Source organism: Mastigoproctus giganteus, chromosome 6 (assembly GCF_048544385.1).
Source record: "Mastigoproctus giganteus isolate SK-2022 chromosome 6, ASM4854438v1, whole genome shotgun sequence".
Taxonomy (NCBI): domain Eukaryota; kingdom Metazoa; phylum Arthropoda; class Arachnida; order Uropygi; family Thelyphonidae; genus Mastigoproctus; species Mastigoproctus giganteus.
The window spans coordinates 17,829,330-17,855,235 of NC_143580.1; the positions used below are offsets into that span (position 1 = coordinate 17,829,330).

A 25,906-nucleotide genomic window follows, 5' to 3' on the forward strand; every position below is an offset into this window, starting at 1 on the left:
TGCTTCACGTCTGAGCAGATTTTGTTTATAGTGAAACAGTACGGAACAGCACCGACCTTCGGTTTGTTTGTCTAATTCTTCTGTTAGCATTATGGGAATTGCTTCTCTGCTAAGTTAAAGCTGCTTTTCTGTCATTGGGAGAACCGTTCCACGATCAAACCGAACGAATATGAACTTCTTTTTGCAATTTCTGGAGATCGAAGCGGTATCGAAAGTCCACAGTACTCCTTGTTTTTCTGATCCCAATGATCAAAATCTTCAGACAAATGAAAAGTTCAGGAGCGAGATAGAACATTATTATCATAGACTTTTGAACTATAGTAGTTCATAGGTTTAAACCTCCCGTTTGAGGTTGTCAAGCTGGGGAACACGACAGCTTCAAAGAAAATTACTTGGGACACAGTTTGAATTGCGAGAGTGTGTTGCATCATGGTCCTGTTTGCTTTGACAGACTTGCATTAAACCGAAACCTGGAATTGAATTGGGAAATCTTGTATTTATTATTTTAAAAATTTGAACGATGATACTGTACTTGAAAATCAACTTCAGATGTGTTTATTAATTTTTAATTTAAACTCTTCAAGCAACTTTGTAGTTTTATTACCTTTAATTTTATTAGTCATATGCATATGAATTATATACCACACATAAAATTTAATGCTATTTGGATAAAATAAGTAAATTATAATTTATATTTTGTGAAATAAGTAGTGACAAATAATTGTAAAATATAACGGGATTATCAGAGATAGTTAGGGATGGATAATTATTTACTCAATTTTGGCAGAGGGATATTTTTATACTTTGTATAGGGACTTCTAAAATAATCGTTGACAACAGTTGTAGCGTTTTAATGTGTACGTTGGGAAGTTGCAGCTGTTGTGGCGTTTGGTTTGCGGTGCGTTTGGTATAAAGAAGGGTGGGCTAGAAAAGCCTCATGACGTAATTCTAGTTGTGTTGTTGAACCTGAGACTGGATAGAGTGACTTAACGTCACTCCAACAAGGAAGAAGAGTTGAATTATACAAAATGAAGATCGTTGGCCCTATTCGGAGCTTGATAAATAGTGGGTTTGTTTATAATGAGATGGAGGGTGTAGGACAATAAGGCGCATTGGAGCTGCAGTCGATGGCTTCCGCAAACATGACGGCTGCTGTAGCTCCATTTATGAAAAGTCCTCTAGTAACGTGGGTGAGTGTTTTTTAATTTTTATTTTATTACCCTTTGTATGTTTATATACTTTGCTGCAAATATATACCATTATGTGTGGGCATAAGTCTGCTTATATGAATTGGAGTTTGACATTCTACGGAAGTAGGTGAGCCATTCCTTATTGTTTCTTTTTTTCTCCTGGTGCTAATTAGGCCATTCGGAGTATCTGTTCGAAACCTATCATAGTGGCTATGAGAAATAGCCACTATGATAGGTTTACCCGTGTTGTCATTTACTAACTGTAATTGTGCGTTATTGAGATGTTTTATTATTATTTAAAATATCTTCCGTCTATTTTTAGAACGCTGCGTCTCATTTATAGCGGAAAAGACAGTGTCGTACTGTCGCCACCACTTTGCGATGCTTCAGTGAAGATGCTATTTGTGATTAAAGCTGCAGTTTTTTTTTTTTTTTTTTTTTTTATAGCTTCATTATTACTAGATCAATATACTCCTTACGTATTGCTCACAATACACTCCAACTTACTAAATTAATTGAAATATGTTCACAAGACTAAAGAAAAATAGCATTTATGGAAGAAAAGATGAAGTAGAGGAAAATGAAAATGGAAATTGTATATATGAGCCGTAATACCAGTGCTCTGAATGCTTTTAAATCTACTGCGGGTTTTTTTTTGTCATGGATGTTTTTGTCCCAGTCTTTGACTATTAAATCTCCTCCTTTCCAATTAACTGTGCATATTATATTGAATTAATATTACGTTGAGAAGATTTATCTGTCTGTTATTTATATACAACATATCATTTAAATACTGGGTTAAGTGTTTATTATTACGAATGTTTTAAGTGAGAGACGTAAGTAGGTCACTAGTGACAAAAAAATTAAAGCTATAGAATTCGTTTTTAAAATAAAAATAAAAAAAAATCGATAATTTGCCAATATAAAATCTGTTACTTTTATGGGTGCATTTAATTACTCAAAAATTTGCCAGCTTGCAGCTTTAAGATAACTCATTCAGCTGCCTCACGTAATTGGTGGCCTGTGAGACCATAATTAGAGCAGTTAATCCAAGTAGTAAATAAAGCTTTTTTTTTTGTTGTTGTTGTTTTGTTTTTAAGAAACATGCTTGTTGCATATTAAGGTCAGTTGTGTCACCTGGCCTTTTGTACAGAGAGGAGGTTTGTTCTTATTGTTTTCTTTTAGTACTTAGTATTTCACTCACTCCTCTTATTAAGAACGTTCGCGTTTTGATTAATTCCATTTATAAATCTTATAAATTCATGATGTTTATTTGAGATCGACTTAATATTTTATGAAGATTAATAAGATATTATAGCTTAGGATATTATCACATAATTCACGTGATCAACCCCAGGGACCCACATCTGATGAGTATGGGTTTGGCACACCCAGGGTCCTGAGCTGGATATCATCATTCTTCTTTTTCTTGGTGATTCCCATCTCTCTCTCTCTCTCTCTCTCTCTCTCTCTCTCTCTCTCTCTCTCTCTCTCTCTCTTGGGGTAATTCAAAAAAAATTTTTTTTTTTTGGCTGGTGCATCATAAGCCACAGGCTTCCTTGCACCATATAGCTAATAATAGTAATATATGCATTGCCACATTGGACAGCCACTCCTTAATAAATTAAGATCTTTATTCAAACAGTAATTCGAGAGAGGGAACTTATATATTGATATGACATGTAACCAGTGTTGTCAAATCCAGCGGGGGTGAGTTTCATCCCCGTTGGAATAAAATTCCCCCCTCCCCCAGCAAAAAATAGTAATTTTTATTTTAATAATCGTTCAAAGACCTCTGATGTTGAAATTTTGCCACATTTTTTATTTCATTTTAATTGAAATTTTCTTGTTATTGCACTCTTTAGAGACCATGACTTTTTACCATCACCAGGTCTTTTTCATATTATCAGTTTACACAATGTTGTAATTATAAAACACGAATTCAATAAATTTATGTCAAATAAACACAACACAAAAATTCACATCAACTAAGTGTGGTACTTGTTAGGTGGTACACAGCGAAAATAAATCATTACAATTCAAAAGACCCCTCAAATTTTCAACATAATTAAATGGGTAATATTTCTGGCTGCACAAATTGCAACTAAAAGCCACTATTTCAAGTGTCTGCATTTTCGTTTTATGGATTTCAGGTTCCTTTTATTTTCACACAAACCATCTCTTGATATTGTTTCACACAAATGGTCTACTTGCGACTAATTCTTTGTATATTGCAAACAAGGCGATGACTATATCACAGGCCACGAATAGGTTTGCCTGAATTTGTTTCTTAGTGACAGATACTATTGTAATTAGAGAGTGTCCAGCAGCTTTCAGGGGAAGGGCTATAGGCAGAGAGAGGAGTCTACTGCAGCCACTATTTCAATCGTCAGCAGTTTTGCTTTATGGTTTTCACATTCCCTTTATTTGTTTTTTTTCACAGCAAGTCTACTTGTGTCTAATTTTTCTTTGTATACCACAAATAAGATGGTTTGGTCGCAGCCTATAAACAATACATTTTATAATCTATACATTTTATAAATGTATCTGTACTGTAATTAGAGAGCATTTTTAATTTTAATAATTGTTCAAAGACCTCGGACGTTGAAATTTTGGCTTATTTTTTTGTTTCATTTTGATTGCATGAAGATGAGTTTAGCAGGCCCGAATGAGCTATCGGAAAAATTAATAAATGAAGTGATAGATACATATGTAAAGAAAATGCAAAGAAGAATAAGAATATTATAATACTTGCATGAATGATTTTTTTGCAAATTTTGATTGGTGATTTTCATATTATTAAACTGTGATTATTGTCAGTAATGTGGTTTTTGTGAACTGACTGTTAGTATTTAGATGTTAAATAATAAATATTTCCTTTTGTTTTTCTCATGTTCTCTTATTATAACATCCTTAATGTACAGATTTGTTTCTAACATATGCATATGTTGTTAATATTAAATAATAATAAAAAACCCCAGGGGCTCACATCTGGTGAGTATGGGCTTGGCACACCCAGGGGTCCTGAGCTGGATGTCATCATTCTTCTCTTTCTTGGTGATTTCCCTCTACTTCTTGGTAGCTTCCTTGCATCATACAGCTAATAATAAATATTACATATATCCCTTCCCCCCGGTGCATGTATCCTGAAGTTTACATTCTCTCCCCCAGTGTAAACACTCTGGATTCAACACTGCATGTAACAATTCTTATAAACTGGTCCTCTAATTTAAATCTCTTGTTACATAGTACATATTTTAAAATTTGTCAGCAATAAGTTTTCTCTAACCAGCAGATAATACTGTGGATAAATCAGTATTATCTGCTTTAAAAAAAATTGTTCTTTTATCTTGCTAAGCATATTTTTTAAGTGTGCTACATCTAACCAGTATGTTTTTAATACATATACAGTATGTGATTTGTAGCGCAATGTCATAACACTGGAAATAAACATAGGCACAATAACTGATTGTGTCTACGAAAAATTTTACCCAAACTTATTTGAATTATTGATATGTTTGAAACACATTTTTGTACGTTAGTTTTCACTTTACATATGTGTACATTAGTTTTCACTTTGCGTATGTGTACATTAGTATTCCCTTTTTAATAAAGAAATCACAGATGCTTGTCTCTTTATTTTGTTCAACTTCTTCTCTAAAGCACATGTAGCAGACATAAAAGCTATATGGTGAGCTAGTATGCTATTTTTTTATAGTCCATTCAATATATGTGTGTCTGAAACAACATAAAACGATCATGAATTTACTAAATTCATTTGAATGGCTCCTTCTTGAGCTGTCATTATCCTTTCCTTTCTCCTTGACCCTATTTTATAATTTTACTGTGGTATGAAATTTGAAATCATTTTTATTTATGCTGTTAATCCAACTGTAACTGTTACTTGACTTATTTCACCTTCTTGGCATATTCATGTTAGCAACTGATATCCATTTTGTTGTTCTCAGTGTCATTTCTTACAGATTCTAAATATTTTGAATTCATCTGATTTTGGCCATTTTTTTTTTTTTTTTTTTTTTTGTGAGATCTCCGTAATTTTTTAGATAATGCAATAGGGATACAACATCTTTAAAGCTATCTTTTTTAATATAGTTGATTTCTTCAATTTATGCTACTGCACGAACAAGAATTTTTATAATAATGTAATTTTACTGTATTTTGGTCCATTGGCTGAATTTAGAGTTGTGTGGTTGGGGGGGGGGGAGAGAGATTGTTACAATATTGCATCATCCCTTTACAATTCATCTGCATCTGGATGATCTGAAGCATGTCAAGAATAACAAAGCTTTTTCTGACATTTTTTTTTTTTACAGATGGAACAAATTTAGAATGAAACTATTCAGCAAATAATTCTGTTTATCTAACCTTTCATGGCTTTTATAGAGAACAGGAAGTGGAAGTTTTTGAAAGCCCTTGGTTTTATGATTTTTACCAACAGTAGGGTTAAGAAAGTGATTATCCCAGTGTACAAGGCAATGGTTAGGCTACATCTTGAGTACTGCATACAAGTCTGGAAGCCTCATTTTAGAAAGGATGTGGATCTGTTGGAAAAGATGCAAAGAAGCACAGTGAGATTAGTGAGGAAGACAGAAGAATATGAGCTTATGTAGCATCAGCCAAAAAAAAAAAAAAAAAATGATAGAAGTTTGTTCTGCACATCTATTCTACAACCATCTTTCCTCAATTTGAATTATGTCCCCTCAGGTACAGAATCCGATCAGAATTCCAGTGTGCTCAACCCATTCAAGGCCTTATACACCTCAATCAGATCACCTCACAGGTGCCTAGTCTCCAGCCGCTGCAATTTGCAGAACTTAAGCCTCTCTTGGTAAAAGGATCCCTTAATTCCCCTCGCCAATCTTGTTGCTCTTCTTTGTACATGCTCAAGCAAATCTACATCCTTCCTAAAATGAGGCCTCCAGACCTATATGCAGTACTCAAGGCGAGGCCTGACCATTGCCTTATACAGAGGGACAATCACCTCCTTTTCCCTGCTAGTAAAATTCCTGTATATCATTGACAAAACCTCATGACCTGCCCTGGCAGCCTGTCTGCATTGCTCAGAAAACTTCATATCTGACTGCACAATTACTCCCAGGTCTTTTTCATTTTCTAACATCTTAAGTGTAGTACCACACAGTTGGTACGTTCCTCTGGGGTTACTTCTACCCATATGCAATACTTTGCATTTGTCAATGTTAAACATCAGTTGCCACTTCTCAGCCCATCTGCACAAATTTTCTAGATTCTGTTGCAGTAGCAAACTGTCATTAAATACCCTGCCAACCTTTGTATCATCTGCAAACTTCGACAATAAGCCTCGTATGCTTTCATCAATATCATTGATAAATATACAAAACAACAGTGGGCCCAACACTGAATCCTGTGGGACTCCACTAATAACATTAGTCAGCGAAAAGCAGCGTCCATTGATTACCACTCTCTGTCTTCTCCCACTCAACCACCCTTTTATCCATTGTAGCAACTTACCCTTAATACCATACTGCTCCAATTTGTACAGTAATCTTCCATGCACAATAGTGTCAAAAGCTTTCCTGAAATCCAAGTATATGATATCAAAATTATTTTTTGCATCTAGTTCCTTTGTAACTACATCATAGAATCTTATCAAATTTGACAGACAAGACTTTCCCTTAACCAACCTATGCTGTGTCTGAATTATTGCTGCAGTCTTGTCTAGACGATCCTGGAATGCATCTTTAACCAGTGACTCCATTATTTTACCCGGAACAAAGTTAAACTATCTGGTCTGTAATTACTCTTGTCACCCTTAGATCCCTTTGTGAATTGGGGATACATTTGCACATCTCCAGTCTGTGAGGACTTCCCCTGAGTCCAAGAATGCTCTCATAATTATGGCTAAGGGTTTGTTTAGTTCCTTTGCCGCCGCCTTTAATATAACTGGATTGATCCCATCAACCCAAGGTGCCTTTCTTATGTTTAACTTCAACAATTTCTTCTCCACTTTTCTCTCAGTTGTTACAAAATCATTAAGCATTCTGTTATAGTTTGTTAAACTTCTGTCATTTTCCTCCCTTAATAACTCCTCATGTGTGAATGTAGATGCAAAATAGTCATCACATATAATGAATATGTGATGATCGTGGTGTATGAGTAATTTAGCAGACAAAATGCGATCAAAGCCAATAACAAGTAATTATTAACAGTTGTGTTGAAAATAGTTACATATATAAACAGAAGTAATTATTTTTAATTTGTATGTATTTAAATAAGATATTTAAATTGCATATTTCAGACTGGTTTCAAGTAATGTTAGAATGAAATCATGTGATTTAGATTGCATTAGTATATGCAGTCTGAATCACAATAAATGGAACAAAAAAAAAGCATTTGTTTTTGCTTTTGCTGTTTACAAGCTTCTTATGTTTTTTTGTTCTTGGAACAAAAAAGTATAAGAATAGCATTGTTTATGCAAAAAGTTAATTTCCATATTTGAAACACATGTTATATTAGTTGCAAGGTGGTTATACTATTACTTGCATTTCTTCACAAACTGTGATGCTTTTTACCAAAATACCATGTATCAGTATCTGGGGAGAGTGTTCTTAAACTGTTCTTTTTTTTACCTGTTCTCAAATTTGATTTAAAAATATTCTTGATAATTTTCTTATCAGAAGGATGTTCCTATTATCACTGATGACTATGACATGGCACCTGAAACCAAAAAAATGTAAAATAAATTGCCATTCAGTGAGTACATAACTGTGTGGTGTTATTTTTGGGGGAAGGATTCCTGCCTCTTTGTGTTTGACACTGCCCTGAATATGGAATGATGCCATTATATAATGTTATTTATTTGTGTGGAGATGTTGTTCACAAATACAATGTATGCCCCAATGCTCAATAATAATAATCATTATCTCATGCTTGGGGATAAATCATTATGGCCACCATAGCGGAGTGGTCAGGCACAAGGTGCATAAGTACACATGCCTTGAGTGACCGGGGTCCAAGCCCGCGACTGCTAAATATGGTGCTGTTTCTTATATTCTCTCTACCTTGTGAATTCCTCTGACTATATGGTCATTTTGGAGTATCAACAGAAAAATTTATTTTATTTATTTAAGTAAAGTTTTTGGCACTCTTCCACATGTAAGAGTGCTGTACAAATTGCAGTGGTGTGGTGTTAGGGGAAAAGTTACTGCTGTGGATAATGGAATGGTTGAGTGACAGAAAGCAGAGGATGATTATAAGTGGGCACTGCTCTTCATGAACTTAATGTTATAGTGGAGTCTCTTAGGGTTCAGAGCTGAGCCCTTTACTGTTTACAGTATTTATTAATGAAGTTGGAAAATTTTTTTAGTAAATTTCTCTTTAGATGATCCTGTATTACATTCTTAATCATTATCTCAATGATTTTCCCTGCTACTGAAGTAAGACTCACAAGTCTGTAGTTATCCACTTCACCATCTTTCTGGGTTGGTGATACACTGGCACCTCTTCACTACAAAGAAATTGTCTCTGAGTCTAATAAAATCCTCCTGACTAACCTTAATGGTTTTGGCATACTTCCTCAAAATAACTGGTTGTCTGCAATATACCCTAGGGAACTGCTTGCCTTTAGGTTCAAAAGTTTTTCTAATAAATAGGTCTCTGTAATTTCCATTTGTTGATTTCAGAGTGTAAGGTTCATTCAGTTTTTCTTATAGATGTTCAGTACCATTGTTTCATCTAGATCAGTTGAGGTATTATTAATGGTTTTACTGCATTTGTTACATAAGAGCCCAATCCAGGGGTGGTCTCAGGGGCTATAGCCTGTCCATGATTAGAATAATGTGGATTTTTTGTACGGCTACATGATGATTACAGCTTAATGATTCTTTGGAATACTGCTTTAAAATCCTGTCACTGAATCTTCTTCGATCTTATTTGCTCTTTTTTTCTGTTTGTGCAAAACTCCTCCCCCCCCCCTTTTTTTTGTTTTTTTAGCCAACGATTTCTCACTCATTTTTTGCCAGCCTTTCTATTTCTGTGGTTCCATTATAGATCATATAACTATCATATGCTTCAGAGTTTTTTAAATCACTTTATAACTGTTCTGTGGTTCCCCCCCTCTTAAAGTAGGTTTTTTATTCATTCACTTCTTATCCATTTGCCTTAGCATTCTCCTTGTGCTGTATTTTCTTAATAGTGTGTGTGTATATATATATATATATATATATTAGATGCTTCCATTATGGCAGCTTTAAAGTAATTTCTTTCCCCTTGTTGATAGAGGTCAATACCATATTAAATTGTCAGAGTTATCAGTGGGGTACTATACAGTTCATTGGTGGACTCTGTTTTTAATAATTATTAATGATATTGATGTTAAAGTTTGCTGATATTACTAAGGCATAGGATTTACTGACAATAATCAGGTATGCTAGAAAAGATCTAGATAAACTAGTCAGATGTGCTGAAAAATAGTAGATTAAGATAACAGGATAAAAGCAGAGTACTGCATTTAGGTAACAGTTATCCCTGAATAATATACTACTGTATTTGGTAGCATTAAATGCAAGGTAAGGAAAATAGACTTAGGGGTAATTATATGGTCTGACAGGAAGTTTTTTGTGTAGTGCAGATTGCTGGAATAGCTCATGGGATTCTGTTAATGACATACAGCGACGAAGAGGTAATTATCCCAATGTATAAGGCAATGTTTAGGTAAAATCTGAAATACCGTACACCTTGTTTTATGAAGGACATAGATCTGTTGGAAAGGGTGGGGCAGAGAAGAGAAACAAGATTAGTTGGGATGCAAAAGAATGTTCTTAGCAAGAAAGACAGGTTCAAAAATTGCATAAATGTTCAGAAATTTGACATAAATTTGATTCTTGGAATAAATTTCTATGTAGTGTTTGGGAAGTGGGTAATTTGAATAAATTTAAAGCAGGATTAGAAAATGAAATTGGTAAAATGTTTTTTTTTGCTAGTTTTGATGATGTGCTGAGACAGCACTCATTATCATCCATCTTGAAGCTTAACATAAAAGCAGTACCTATGGTGGATGGGATCTATCCAATTATATTAAGGGGGCAGCAAAGGAGGTAAGCAAACTCTTAGCTATAATTATGAGAACACCTTTGGAGTCAGGGGAGTTCATTATGGACTGGAGATGTGCAATCCCCAATTCAAAAAGGGATCAAAAGGTGACTCAAATAATTAACTTCTGTTCCAAGGAAAATAATAACTTCCTGGTTAAAGAAGTAATAGACCATGTAGACCATTTTCTGAGCAGTGCAGATGGGCTGCAAGAGTAGCTCATGGTGTCTTGTCAATGATATATAGGAATTTTGCTAGCAGGGATAGGGAGGTGATTATCTCATTATACAAAGCAATGGTCAGGCCATACCTAGAGTACTGTGTATAGGTCTGGAGGCCTCATTTTAGGAAGGATGTAGAGTTTCTAGAACAAGTACAAAGAAGGGCAACAAGATTGGTAAGGCGAACAAAGGGTGCTCTTACCAAGAAAGGCTGAAGTTCTGCAGATTGCAGTGCCTATAGAGTAGGCAATTGCAAAGTGATCTGATTGAGGTGTATAAGGCCTTGAATGGGATGAGCAAGCTGAATGCTGATGGGATTCTTCCTCTTGCTCAGATTAAGAACTTGAGGGGGCATAGATTCAAATTGAGGAAAGGCAGTTGTAGAATAGGTGTGTGGAAATTTGCCTTTAGCCAGTGGGTAGTTTATTGGTGGAACAGACTTCCATCTTTTGTTGTGGAAGTTGATAGCCTAAATAAATTTAAGGCTGAGCTGGACAGGCATTTGGAACGAATGGAGGTGTGAAATGGGAGGTTTTTTTTTTTTTGGCTGATGCTGCATAAGCTTGCTTTCTTGCATCGTATGCCTCCTAGTAATGCTAATAATCTTTGACCTTATCACAGTAGTATATATTCAGTACATTATTAATTATAATACAGTAATGTACTTTTTAATATATCCTGTGGTACAATTTGTTATGTAGAATGCAAATTAATTGAGATTTTAACAACAGTAAAATTTACCAAAAAACTTCCTTCCACTTACTCATAGTGTTATTCAAAATACAAGTTTTCTGTTAATTCACCTTTAACTAAAGAAATTGGGAAAATGTGGCAGCATCCTTCAAGAAAATTGTCACAGATACTGCATGATAGTCTGCATGGGCCAGTATCCTTGTAGGATGCCTTTGGCATCTTGTGGAGTTCATGCTAAGACAATTTGAGGCTTTTTTGAAAATTAAAGGAGCTGCTACTTGTTATCAGGTTATGGTACCTTGTAAACTGCGTGTGCTTGCACACATGCCCACCCTTCGATATTAATTTGTATGTGTTTGCAAGCATATTTCCAAGCTTTGCAACCCATTCTTTTTAAACAGTGTTGGTCTTAGTTAAGGACTAAAGATGCTATATGTGGACTTTTTTTTAATTGTTGCATGATGATTAAAGTTTAATGATTTCCTAGAACACTGCTTTATATCCTCCCCCTTATCTTCTCCCTTCCCTTTAGAAAATTCTGGCGCTGCTCCTGCTTCTAAATGAATCTTCATATATGTGCAGAAACTCACTTAGTTTGGATTATGTATGTAATGCTTAGAGAATTATAGTCTGAAAGGGTTTGTCATCTAGTTAACAATTACAAATTACATAAAAACTTCTTTCCCAAAAATAACTTCAACTCTTAGAGTTGAGTTATCTTTGTAAAGAAGCTTTAATCTCATTTGTGAATAATAAATAAATTTGCAGATTTGTTCTTGGGGTTAAAAGCCTTTGTATATAATTTAATGGTTTCAGCAAAGCATATCTCTATATTGGAAATTACTTTGGTTTCTTTGATTCTGCTAGTGTCTATATGTAATCTTTAAATGCAGGAGAAACTGTATAACAATATTTACCTTAATGCAGTTTATATTATTGTTATACCAGTCTATATAGTTTACTGGTATTGTTATACCAGTCTATATATAGTTTATTATGAGATATATATAGTTTATATTTCATAATATAAACTGCATCGGAACACTGGCTTAAGCACCACGTCAACATTCTGATAGTCTTATAAAATGTGCCGGTGCCAAAAGAGGTAACTGTTGTCAGGGAAACAGAAACAGAAAGTATATTTTGTAAAAAGGATAGGTGGAATAGGACCAGATTATGTCTGCTTGGGACAAAAGTTTATGAAATTATAGAACAGCTATCATCTTTTAAGGGCATGAAAGGTGATGTATTGTTGTACATGTTGGGTAATAATGATATTAAGAATAGGAGATCTGAGAATTTACTTAACAAATACAGGATAATGTTGAGATAAAGTCACAAGTTAGAATTAAATTTGAAAGTGTTTGCAATTCTACCCCGAAACAGTAGGTGGGGGAGAAGTACATGATGAGGGCCTTGCCAGTCAGTTTGGCCTTATAGAGAGGCTTGGCAAGGCACATGGTGTAGAATTTTTCTTAGTGTAGTCTGTTCTTGTTAACAGGAGAGACTACTGGATATATGGTTTTTCAGTATTTGGGGAGGTATATCAAGCTTAATGTCTAAGTTATCAGATGATGCTAAGGTTGTCAGAGTGATTAATGACAGAACAGTAATCCAGTACTTGCAGCAAGATTTGGAAAAAATTAGATAATGATGTTAAATTTCAATTGACCCTTAAATGAAGTTTAACATTGACAAATGTAAAGTACTACACATGGGAAACAGCAACCCCAGAGCAACGTATCAACTCTGTGGTACTACACTGACAGTGGTAGGGAATGAAAGGGACTTGGGGGTGATTGTGCAGGCAGATATGAAGTTCTCTGAGCAGTGCAGACGGGCTGCAAGAGTAGCTCATGGAGTATTGTCAATGATATACAGGAATTTTTCCAGCAGGGATAAGGAGGTGATTATTCCATTGTATAAGGCAATGGTCAGGCCACACCTAGAGTACTGTATACAGGTCTGGAGGCCTCATTTCAAGAAGGATGTAGAGCTGCTGGAACGAGTACAGAGAAGGGCAACAAGATTAGTGAATGGAACAAAGGGGTGCTCTTACGAAGAAAGGCTTAAGTTTTGCAAATTACAGTGTCTGGAGACTAGGCACCAGCGAGGTGATCTGATAGAGGTGTATAAAGCCTTGAATGGTTTAAGCATGCTCAATGCTGATGGGATTCTTCCTCTAGCTCAGAAAAATCACCTGAGAGGGCATAAATTCAAATTGAGGAAAGACAGATGTAGGATAGACGTGCGGAAATTTGCCTTTAGCCAGCGGGTGGTTGGTTGGTGGAACAGACTGCCATCCCTTGTGGTGGAGGTTGATAGCCTAAATAAGTTTAAGGCTCAGCTGGACAGGTATTTTGAACGAACAGAGGGGTGAAGTGGAAGTGGGTTTTTTTTTTTTTTTTTTTGGCTGATGCTGCATAAGCTTGCTTTCTTGCATCAAATGCCTCTACTAATGCTAATGCTAATGCAAGCTGTTATATATGTGTATCATTAATCCCAGAAAACATAACTGTGTTGTACAAAACTGAGGTTATTGGAGAATGAAAAAGACCTGGAGGTAATTGTGCAGTCACACATGAAGTTTTCTCAGCAGTGCAGACAGGCATCCAGGACAGCTCATGAGGTTTTGTCAGTGATATACCAAAATTTTGCCAGCAGGGATGAGGTATTATCCCAATGTATGAGTCTGTGGTTAGTCCACATCTTGAGTACTGTATACAGGTCTGAAAACCTTGTTTTAGGATGATTGTTGATCTGTTGGTACAGAGAATGGCAGTGAGATTAGTACAGGGAACAAAAGGTACTCTTACCAAGAAAGGCTTCAATTCTGCAAATTGCAGTGTGTGGAAACTGGGCACCTGTCAGGAGAAGATCTGATTTGAGGTGTTTAAGGCTTTGAATAGATCCTTCCTTTTGCTCAAATACACACGGAGGGACATAAATTTAAATTTAGGAAGGATGGTTTCGGGAGAGATGTGCAGAAATTCTTTCAGCCAGCAGGTAGTTGATTGCCAGAACAAACTTTCATTGTTCTGTAAGTGGGTAGGGTGAATAAATTTAAGGAGGAACTAGATTATTAAACAAGTTAGACATGTGAATGTGGGAATTTTATTTTTGGCTGATGCTGGATAAGCTTGCATTATTGTTTATACTAGAATGCAGTTTTGAAAGAAACTTCACATGATGGTAAATAATAGTTAAGTAAAACTTTGAAATTAAAATCTTATTAGATTAAAATAAAAGCAGGTTATTTTCAATAAAAAATTTTTATAAGCAGAATCATTCATAACTGGGCTAGAGTGATTTTTAACTTTGACTCCTCTGATTTTAAAATGAGAATTATAAAATTTATATAAAATTATAAAACATTGATAAAATTTCACATAGGGATTTTTTTTTAATGCTCCATTATTTGAATTTGAAAATAAGCACACCCTTGTTTTCATATGCATGTTGTATTCCTTTAGACCTAGGAGAATAAGTGAACTGTTTTATTTTAGCATATAAAGTAGTTTACTATTGATTTAATATAATGTAATGTTTAGATGAAGTTTATTTTACTATACAGTAATTGCTAAAATCATGACTGATAAATAGTGATATTTTAGTATCTAAATCACAGTTTTTACAGTTTATGTATTGCTGTTTTCAGAATCACTGACTCTATCTGTCAGTATCACCTGCATTCTTTGCCTTGAATTGTATGAGTTGGGGAGGGGGGGTGTAATGGGTTGAATGTGACATAGAAATCATCTCAGAGCTGAGTGTATAATAATTACCATTGAGCCATAGCTACCAGCTATACTTTCACTGCCAGACATCCCTCCAGGCAGAATTACTAGAGCATAACATTGTCTTCTGCTGAATGATTTTTGCTTTCCTAAAATTAGTCACATCATTGTTTGGAATGTTTTATAAACTGATCATCCAGAGAAAAAATGTTTTTCCTTGAATAGCTGCTGCTGTTTCTTCACTCTTTTCCTACCTCTCTACCCCAGAGGAATCATGATTTGTGGTACTTTGTGTTTTCCATTGATATTCTGTAGAAAATTTATATTTTTTTAGGGAAACACAAAATTTTCTATAATTATTTTCAGCTTTTCAGATGTATTTGATGTTTCATTCTGATTTTTTATAACAATGTTTATAGTGTTTTTTTTTTTTTTTTAATCCAGTGATTTCTATATCCCTCTTTGTCATGCATTCTGCAGCTGCATTTATTACATTATTATTTTATTACAAATTTTTTCATGAATTAGAATTTAGAATTCATTTAACATGAATTCTAAACCACAATGAGGTTATCACCCTATTCACTTCAATAACAAAACTGCTACATAGTATTTTTTTCTCCTTGTTTTTGCATAGTGTTGAATAATTTTTAAAAACAATGATTTAACTAAACATTGGATCTGTGATACTAGAAAAAGAATGAACCATTATGAAAAGAATTTTGTCTAGTTCTTTTTTGTTATGTTATTTCTCTAGGAAATAATTGTCTGAGTGTGTTCAGAATCAGTAAACCAGTGTTTTTCAACCAATGTTCTCCAGAATGTTCCAGCAGTTATTACTGATATACATTTTGATGTTTTGATTTGCTTTAATAAGAAAAGAAAATGTATTTAATATATCTGTACTAAAAACAGTTTATTGTGATGTAATTAATTTGAATTTTGTTTCTAGCCACAATGATGAAAGGTTTTTTTGGCACTGAAAATGAATGAATGAATTAAAGTTTATACAGATTTGACCTTACAATACTTGTCATAACTATCATAAGCAGGCTTTAATGGTTATTCCACAAGAATAGCCAGCTATGGTCCAGTGTCAGCATGCATGACCATAAGTAAAGTGGTTGTGTTTTCATGTACTGCCATGAAACATGTACAGCCCATTGTGAATTGTGTCACTGAAAATCTGGCTGCCATTTAATAATTCAGTGTATGCAGTCATAATGAATATGTAAACTCTTCTTGTCTCGGCTGTCTTGAGAATAAATGTAAATTTAATTATTTTTCTTACCTATTCTAAAATGTTCCATTTCTGAAAAAAAAGGTTGAAAAATGTTGTAATAAACTATTTGCCATTTCTTAATAGTTTAATTTTTCTTATATAACTTAATTTATTATTAATTAAATTTTTATTTTATATATTTAATTTTTCTTAATATAACTATTATCTACTTACATATTCATTGCTATTAGGTAGGATTGCTCTTTGAATTTGGCATCAGATCAAAATGCCACCCTACATTGTATAATTTTTTTTATTTAATTGATTGTTTTTAGTGCTGTTGATGCTGTGATGAAATAATGTTCCAATATGATTCAGTTAGTAACTTAAATTTAATTAATATTTAATCAATTAATTTTCTTATTTTCTACATTTGATATACTTTATTTTTTGATGCAAAATACCCTTACTTTTTATTTCATTAAAATATTTTTTCACCTTGGCTAATCTTATATATAAATTTGTATTATACTTTTATAAAACATTTATATTGAAACTACATTATGATTCCATGTGGTAGCTTTCCATTTGTTAGCTTTAAAAGGATTCTAGCAGAATCTAAGGACTATGCTAGTTAAAACTAGAAGAGATAAAATAAGAAATACTGATATAAGAATGAATTTGGGAATAGAAGGTCTAAGGGAGAAGATGATTACATCATGTTTGTGATGGTTGGGCACAAGAAGAAAATGAACTTGGACAGATTACCAAGAAGAATGTTTGAGATCAAAATGTACAAGAAGAGGCTGAGAGGAAGGCCCAGGAAGAGATAGAGAGATCAGATTAGGGAAGATGTGTAAACAAAGGGAATTGAGTGGGAGTGCATGATAAAAGACAAGATCTGGGAAGACAGAAAAAGATGATAAGCTTTGACTCACCTCACTCAACCTTAGGTTGGAACAGTGAAGATGAAGATGTGTTAGCTTACATCAATTTTTATATGAAGATGCATATACTTTTATGTTTAACCTGCACTAGTACATTATAGTACTATCTTTGCCAAACTATTATGACCTTTATAATAATTCAATTTTTGTTCAACAAGAAAAGAGAGGAGAAACATGCTGGTGCAATTCAAATAAGTTAAAAACCTAAAATAGCAGATACTTATTTACAGAAACCAGACAAAATGAAATAGATCTAGCATCTAAATGGAATAAATAATAAGTAAATTGCTTTTGTATTGATGCTATAATGAGAGAGATAAACATGGTCAATAAGGTAAGAACTAGTAACGATCACAGACTCTGATTAAATTTCAAATTTGAAAGAGCAAATCTAGCAATATCTGGAATTAAAAAGTTCAACCATTTCCAGAGAGTTTTCTGAATGTGTGTAGACTTCCTGTAGTGTTTCAATAAGGGTGGGCCATGTGGAGCATATTTCTTTATGTAATTTTGTAGACAACTCCCATTCTCATGTGGCATTTGTGAGACATCAGAAAGAGTTGTCTGATCGTGTTGTGGAGCTTAGGTTTCACTGACTAAACATGAATTGTCAATGATATATAGGAATTTTGCTAGCAGGGATAAGGAGGTGATTATTCCTTTGTATAAGGCAGTGGTCAGGCCACACCTTGAGTACTGCATACAAGTCTGGGGGCCTTATTTTAGGAAAGATGTTGAGCTACTAGAATGAGGACAGAGAAGGGCAATGAGATTAGTGAGTGGAACAGAGTTGCTGTTACCAAGATAGGCTTAAGTTCTGCAAATTGCAGCATCTGGAGACTAGGCACCTGTGAGGTGTTCTGATTAAGGTGTATAAGCCTTGAATGGTTTGAGTAAGCTCAATGCTGATGGGATTCTTCCTCTTGCTCAGATTCCGCACCTGAGGGGGCATAAATTCAAATTGAGGAAAGACAGTTTTAGATAATGTTATCAAAAGAAGTAGGATATGCCTTTTTCAGGTGGTATCTGAAATATCTATACTGGACCTCATATTGTATTGGCATCCTTCCTGTCAGGACCTGCAACGCTGCAGTAGAAATTGTCCTACAGGCTCTCGATAACATAAGAAGGGCAGCACGCTGTGCTTGCAATAGCTGTTTGATAATGGCACACTTTGTTGCCCTGTAACCCCAGGTGCCAGCACCATATGTGATAATGGACAGGAATATGCAGGTTATAATACAATCTCAGTGAGTGACCTTTAAGGCCCCACTCTTGTCGTGTTACTTGTCTCAATCTAGATAATAATGACTTGCATTTTTCTTTAATGTATTTTGCATGGGGTATAAAGCCCAGACCATCATCCAAAATAATTCCCAAGTATTTTCTGGTTGAACTGTATTTAATAGCTTGTCCTTTATATTTTATTTGAGGGGGAACGTCCTCTGTCTAACATTTGTTGAACGTCCTGCCTTTAAGCAATGTTTGGGATGTTTTACTTGTAGTTACCTGGAGTTTGTTTGTCAGACACACAGACAGCTCCTGCAGTACCCAGTTGGCAACATCTTCAAGAGACTTCCTGGAGTTTCCTTGGACCATGATGGTTAGGTCATCTGCATATGAGATCATGGTTGTTGCATCAAAATGTTTATTTGACCAGGAGCCAAACACTAAATTCCAGCAGAGGGGGCCCAAGAATAGACCCCTGTGGGCATCCTCTGGTAACTTTTCTTTACACGTGAATGGAACTACTCTTAACAACAAGTGAGCACTGCGAAAAGTAGCTCATCCACAACCGGTATATAGGTGAAGACACTTCGGCCTCTCCAGGGCACTTTGCCACCAAAGGGTGTCAAAGGCCCTATGAAGTCCACAAAGAGACCGAGAAGATATTTAGTCGTAGTTTCCCCGCTGTATCTCTAAAAGCGAAGCAATGGCATCTTCGGTTCCTCTACCCTTTGTAAAACCGAACTGTACAGGCGAAGAAAGTCCTTTCGTAACATAGGTAGTCAAAAGTCGACTCACAATAACTTTTTCAAGAGCCTTGCCCATAACAGGGAGCAAGGCAATATTCCTATATGACAGTGGATCCGATTCTGGCTTATTTGGATTTTTGAGAAGAATTTTTAAGTTAGCAGCTTTCCAAATTGCAGGGAAAATACCCTGATTAAGACAAGAGTTGAATAATGTTGCAGTAACTACAGGAATCGTTTTCCATATGCACTTGAGCACTTCCACCTCAATGTCATCGAGTACTGAACATTTGCCTGAACGCATGGATTGGATAGCAATATCAACCTCCTCAAAGGTAAAAGAGGTTCAACAGGCCAGCCCGAGTAACAAGCATTTTTCACTGTGATGTCTACCTGTTTTGGATCTGTACATACTTCTTGATAAATAATAACATCCAGGATCCTATTCATGGTGGGTACCCAAGATATGGTTTCTTGATCATCAGTAGTTGTAACCGATACAAACACTTCATCAGTTGGAATTTTATTGTTTATTAATTTGTGAATGAGTCCCCAGGGAGAACTGTTTCCCTGGGTGCTCACTAGTTGCTCCCACGAAGCTTTTTTCCTCTTGTAGATTTCCTGATGATAGTTTCTACTGGCCTCTTTGTATCTGTTTTGCAAAGGTACAACCTCCAAAGTGGGATGAGATCTATCTCTCTTTGCTTTCTGGAAATCTCTTCTTGCCTGTCTCGTCAATGATTTTAATTGTGTGTAGTCTGAGGACCACCACGGCACATGGTAGGGCTTCCTTTTCATATATTTCATGGACTGTCTACAAGCTGTAATAATTATGTTTTGTGACTACTTGTGACTGTTCATCTGCATTGAGAGTAGTCAATTTTTCTGTTTGGTCTTGTGTAAAGGAGTCTTTAAGTGAGGAATCAAATTTATCCCACTTTTCTTTCTTTGTGTGAAATCTTGGTATGTCGGTAGGATCAAATCTGGATCACCGTTGATCACAATCAAGTTGGAATGTCATGATTGCTGGTAGACCAGCTAGTGTGCACCTCCAGTTGGAAAGTCTCGGATTGATAGCAGAAGATGCGAGAGTAATATCAATGTTAGAAGAACCTATAGGCATCACACATGTTGATGGATGGCTGGGGGTATTTAATATAGTTAAACGGTGAGATAAGATTAGGTCTTCCATTAATTCACCCTTTTTCATTTGTAGTTGCAGCACTCTGCAGAGTAGACTCAGCATTTGCATCCATCATCACAATAATGTTCTTCCCACGTAGAATATTAAGTGTCATATCCAGGTAGTCCACAAATGGTTGTATAGAGTCTCTGTATTGGGAGCATTGACAGTATAATGAGATAGCATAGACTTGGCCAAACTGGCCCTCCAAACACACACACAAACAGCATGGGTGGAGCAGAGACTGGGAATTCTTGTAACTGAGAGACTTGGATCTAAGATGCCTATTGCAGCCCAAATCCGACATCGGGTATTTCCACCAGGCCTAACCATAGCTGGATTGGATTGTACTATTCTATAGCGAATGGGAAGACCCTTTACAAGGTCTTTGTATGAATAGGGCTCTTGAAGAGCCATGATCTGAATAAAATGTTCTTGCAACACTTTTGTTAAGTCATTTGTAACTGCAATGAATTGTTGGCAGTTTAGCTGCAAAAACCTGATTTCTGTTGATTGTGAAGTAGTACTAGAATTAATACTTGATGTTGTGTTTCTATCCATAAAATGGCTTTGAGCGAACAGCATCGGACTGACAGCTTTTAAGTATTCTTGGCATTTGGGATCTCTGAAGGAGTGGGCGCAGTTCTTTCGCTTCTTACAGTTTGGACATTCAGCTGGTTTTTCCTTATTTGTGCAATCTATAAAGTTGTGACCATTTAGACAACAGTGCCCACAAGTTTGTGCTTCTTGATGACATGATCTTACAGAGTGGCTATATTCCAGGCATTTATAGCACCTGGGAACTATGATATAATCCTTAACCGTGTTAGATGTCCACCCTAGATAAATTCTGCGAGTAGACAAAAGAATCTTGCAAATCGTACCAGTGGCTTCTAAAATCTAATTTATGTTGGACTTATTAGGTTTTGGCTTAGTTGGAAATCTAGGCTTAATTTGCTCTTTTACATCCTCAAGTGTAAAATCATAGTCTTCAATTTTTTTGATAGATATCTTCTATTATATCTTCAATCTTGGAGCCATTGATAGTAATACCCTTTATGATGCCATTTATGATGGCATCATAAATCACAATAGTTGGGCCCAACTTTCTGGGCAATTTAGGTTTTAAACCCACACTCTTGTAATTTGACACAGTTTTTGATCTTTTCAAGATCTTGAGGGGTCGCAGTTTCAATTAATACCCTGTTTGCCCGAATTTTCCACATGTATTTAACTTTGACATCCTTTAGTCCGAGGTTAATTTATCTTTAACACTTGTAGTACAGGTGCTGCTTTCGTGTGCCTTAATCAGAATTACGTGTTGCTGCTGTGTAGATTTCCCCGCTATTGATTTTACATTTTCTGAGTTGGAGTGTATAGCTGTGTGGCTTGAGCATATCATAAAGTGTTTAATTTATTAATTAAACTTTATTATATGTATGTATGTACAAGAAAATTAAGTTATATATGGGGTCAGCAGGTGTTCACTCATATCTGCCATTTCAGCCATCCACGGTAGGTCTCGGAACATATCCCCTGCGTAAACGGGGTCTTACTGTGTGTGTGTGTGTGTGTGTGTATACATACACACATACATCAAAATAATATAATAAATACAAAAAAATGAAGTAAGTAAATAATAATATCCTGTCCCTCGGGCAGCCCAAATCCAGGGTACTGATAAAAAGAGAAAAAAAAATTAAAATAAAGAAAAAAGAAAAAAAATAGTACCTTTATAGACATATACAGGGTGTTTCAGTTAAACGTTTCAGAACTTCTAAGAGGGGTAGGGTACATCCTGACAACTCGAAATCATATAGCAATGTGGGGTCGGAAATGCTTTCCTGAAGCGGTGTTGTACACAGAAGCACCATAAAGAAAAGAGACAGTAAGTGAGAAATCGTTTTAATAATACATGAAAAGAAGCAAAAGGTACATGGATTAAAGTAAGTGTTCGAAGTTTCTTCCACGGGCTACAATGCACGCCTCACATCTCCGACTCATGGACATCCGAACATTCTGGAATACTCCAGGCGAATTTCGAATTTCTTGAACAAGAACGCCAAGTTAGTAGGATGGATGATTACACGAACGCAGAGTTAGCCGATATGCATTTGGCGTACGGGGCTGCAAATTGTAGTGGGCCAGCCGCACAGCGTTAGTACGCGGAACGATATCCGACGAGGCGTATTCCCAGTCATAATTTCTTTGCAAGACTGCACCAGAGGTTAGCTGAGAGAGGTTCATTTGAAAGAGCTGACAGGGACAGGGTAAGAACAGCACGGACTCCAGCCGTCGAACAGAATGTGCTGCAGCATGTACAGGGGAATCCAAGAACGAGTACACGAAGTCTAGCAAACGCAGTCGGGGTTTCCCATTGCAGCGTCTGGAGGATTCTCCGAGAACAAGACATGCATCCGTTTCACGTGCAGCGTGTCCAGACACAGCAACCGGAGCATTATGCACCTCGTATTGCTTTCGCACAGTGGTACCTTGGAAAATGTGCTACAAATCCCCTTTTTCCTGCTGAAGTGTTGTTTTCCGATGAGGCATCCTTCACAAGGGAAGGAATTTTCAACACGCATAACGACCATATCTGGGCGGTCGAGAACCCGCATGCAATACGACGTCGTGCAGCACAGATTCGATTTTCGGTCAATGTATGGGCCGGTATTATGGGAGATCACCTCATCGGACCTTACCTGTTACCGTGTCGTCTAACCGGACCTATCTACTTGATCTTTCTGTAGCAAGTATTGCCACAACTTTTTAGAGATGAACAGATTTCTGCATCGACGCAACAGACAATGTGGTTCCAACACGATGGAGCCCCTGCCCATTATAGCGGAGATGTTCGTAACTACCTGGATGACACATTTGGTCAACAGTGGATCGGACGTGGTGGTCCCGTGCGTTGGCCTGCTCGGTCACCCGACCTATCATGTGTTGATTTTTATTTCTGGGGTCATATGAAATCGCTAGTTTATGACACTCCTGTTGACAATGCTGAGGAGCTGGTTGCAAGAATCGCAGTAGCTGCCGAAGAAATTCGAAATTCGCCTGGAGTATTCCAGAATGTTCGGATGTCCATTCGTCGGAGATGTGAGGCGTGCATTGTAGCCCGTGGAAGAAACTTCGAACACTTACTTTAATCCATGTACCTTTTGCTTCTTTTCATGTATTATTAAAACGATTTCTCACTTACGGTCTCTTTTCTTTTTATGGTGCTTCTGTGTACAACACCGCTTCAGGAAAGCATTTCCGACCCCACATTGCTATATGATTTCGAGTTGCCAGGATGTACCCTACCCCTCTTAGAAGTTCTGAAACGTTTAACTGAAACACCCTGTATATATCTAATACCACACTGGCCAAAGGCCAGAGCCAGCAGGAGTCTCCACTAGGAGGTATTCCGTAGTTGAGTGAGAAGGCATCTTCAGCAGTCAAAAGCATGATGATCAAATTCTTGCAGGGAATGGAAATTTTTTCTGGTGCTCAGGAAGTTCGGTTCATTTCCGGGGACAGTGACACTAGTGGAGAGAAGAAGTTTCTGTCGAAGATCTAGGTATCGATGGCAGTGGTATAAAATATGTTCCCAGTCTTCTGTGGCCCCACAAGAACAGAGAGGTGATTCAGAAAGGTTGAAAGTTGCAAGTTTGGCATTAAGGGAGCCATGACCAGAGAGTAAGTAGAGAGTGTACAGACCAGGGTGAAACTATTTCTGAGTGGACTCTAATATGGCAAAGGTAACGTTAGGGATGAACTTTAAAGTAACAAGACTCTTAGAGGTAGTGAACCAGCTGCATCAAAGATTCCAACAGCGTATCTTCTCTGCCTTGGGATCCACAGTGACATTGATAGTAATACCCACGAAGGTCACAGGGACACCGTATCTGATGTAGAAGCACAGGCCTAGGTACAAAAGAAAGAGATCGAGGGGCAGACAGCTGTTAAGGACCCTGCAAGGCAGGAGTAGACACAGTCCTACAGGCCTTGCACATTGCTAAAAGCATTTTATGTTGAATGCTGTGAAGTTTAGTCTGGACTGAAACCTTTTTAACATGCCAGAACAGGTGATGTGTGCCATAGGAACAAATTGGTAGAAACACAGCTTTGTAATATAACCGTAGAGAGTGAGAATTAAGACCCCAAGACTGTTTAGAGAGATGCAAAAGTGAGAAGGTAAGTTTTTTTGACTTTCTCTGAGCAATGTTCCAAGTATTTAGTAAACGTAAGTTTACTATCAGTGATCAGACCAAGAAATTTTAAAGAAACCATGGACAGTGATTTGTTTTGAAGTTTTATAACAGGTGGCTGTGAAATGTTAAGTGAACCCTTAACCAGCATAATTTTAGTTTTCGTGGAGGATATGGATAATTTATTTATGGTGTACCATTGAGAGAGATTTGACATGACTGAATTGGCAGTACTTTCAAGAGAGGCACGGGAATTGTCCTAGATCAGCAGGGTGAGATCGTCTGCGTAAGCCAATTTGGAAGTAGAAGGAATAGTTTTAAGGAACCATTCATCAAGAACGATGTTACAAACGAGTGGTTCAAGAACAGAGCCTTGGGGGCAGCCCCTAGTGACAGAGCGGGAGATGGAATTAGACTCAGAATTAATTGAAACTGTATGATTTTCAAAATAACTTCTTAGAAGGTTATAAAGAGGAAGAGGACAATCGGCAGCACATACGCGAGCAAACAAACTAGACCATCATAACAGATCAAAGATTCTTGCTGTTTTTGTTGATAAATCAACAAAAATAGTAAGAACGTATTTCTAGTTTGCAGAGTTAACTTGAGAAAGGAATTCAATGACTGCTTCTTCAGTGCCTCTTCCAGTTGGGAAACCATATTGATTATCTGATACAAGAGAGGTGTTAGTGAAAAGAGAAGTGAGTCTTATAGTAATCAGTCTTTTAAGTGTTTTGGCCAAATGCGATAACAGAGCAATAGGACGAAAGGACTTACCACTCGGGGTGTTTAAAGGTTTAGGAATTACACCTAATTCTGTTTTTACACAATAGATACGTTCCTGAAAAATACGTGTAAAAAAAATTTGTGTAAAAAAAATACATTGTATTTATGGAAGAAAAGAAGATTGGTTCCGGATCTAAAAAAATCAGTAAAAATAATTTAAAAAAAAAAACACATAAAAATATTCGTTTTAAGCTTATTATTTTATTTCAACAAAATACGCATGTAATAATATGTAATGAAAATGCATTAAAATAAATTTGTATGCATATGAAATGAAAAAAATTTTTCATGAACAAAAAAAATCTGTTTTACCCATAACAAGATTTTATTCATTTTCACTTTCTGATAATAAATGGCGCATACATTTGTGTATGACTGGAATGTCACTGCTATCACTAGAAATGTTGTGGACATCGTCTTCTTCCTCTATTAATGAAATTCTTTCTGTGATCTTTTGAGCAAAATCAGCACGAGTCTCCTCTGGTGCTGATGTTTCACTGGTTTTATGAACGAATTCAGTTATTAATCGTGTTCGTGTTTTTGTTAGGCTGTTATATAATTCTCTGTAAGAGGCTGTCAACAACTTCAGTTCACGTTGAAACGTTCCAGTGCGTTCCTCATTAGGATCATGTTTGACAAAATGATTACCTAATTTTCTGGCCAGTTCC

At 36.2% G+C, this 25,906-nt stretch overlaps 1 protein-coding gene across 1 annotated transcript in view; it reads left to right on the top strand.

Moving 5' to 3' along the window:
• Nucleotides 1-875: 875 nt before the first annotated feature.
• Nucleotides 876-25,906, top strand: part of LOC150084017 (protein Daple-like) — a 303,433-nt gene continuing 278,402 nt past the window's right edge. Inside the window, exon 1 of the mRNA XM_090375738.1 lies at nt 876-1,190. Within this exon, the coding sequence (XP_090231864.1) occupies nt 1,128-1,190 (63 nt within the window). The 5' untranslated portion in view covers nt 876-1,127. The remainder of the gene's footprint in view (nt 1,191-25,906) is intronic.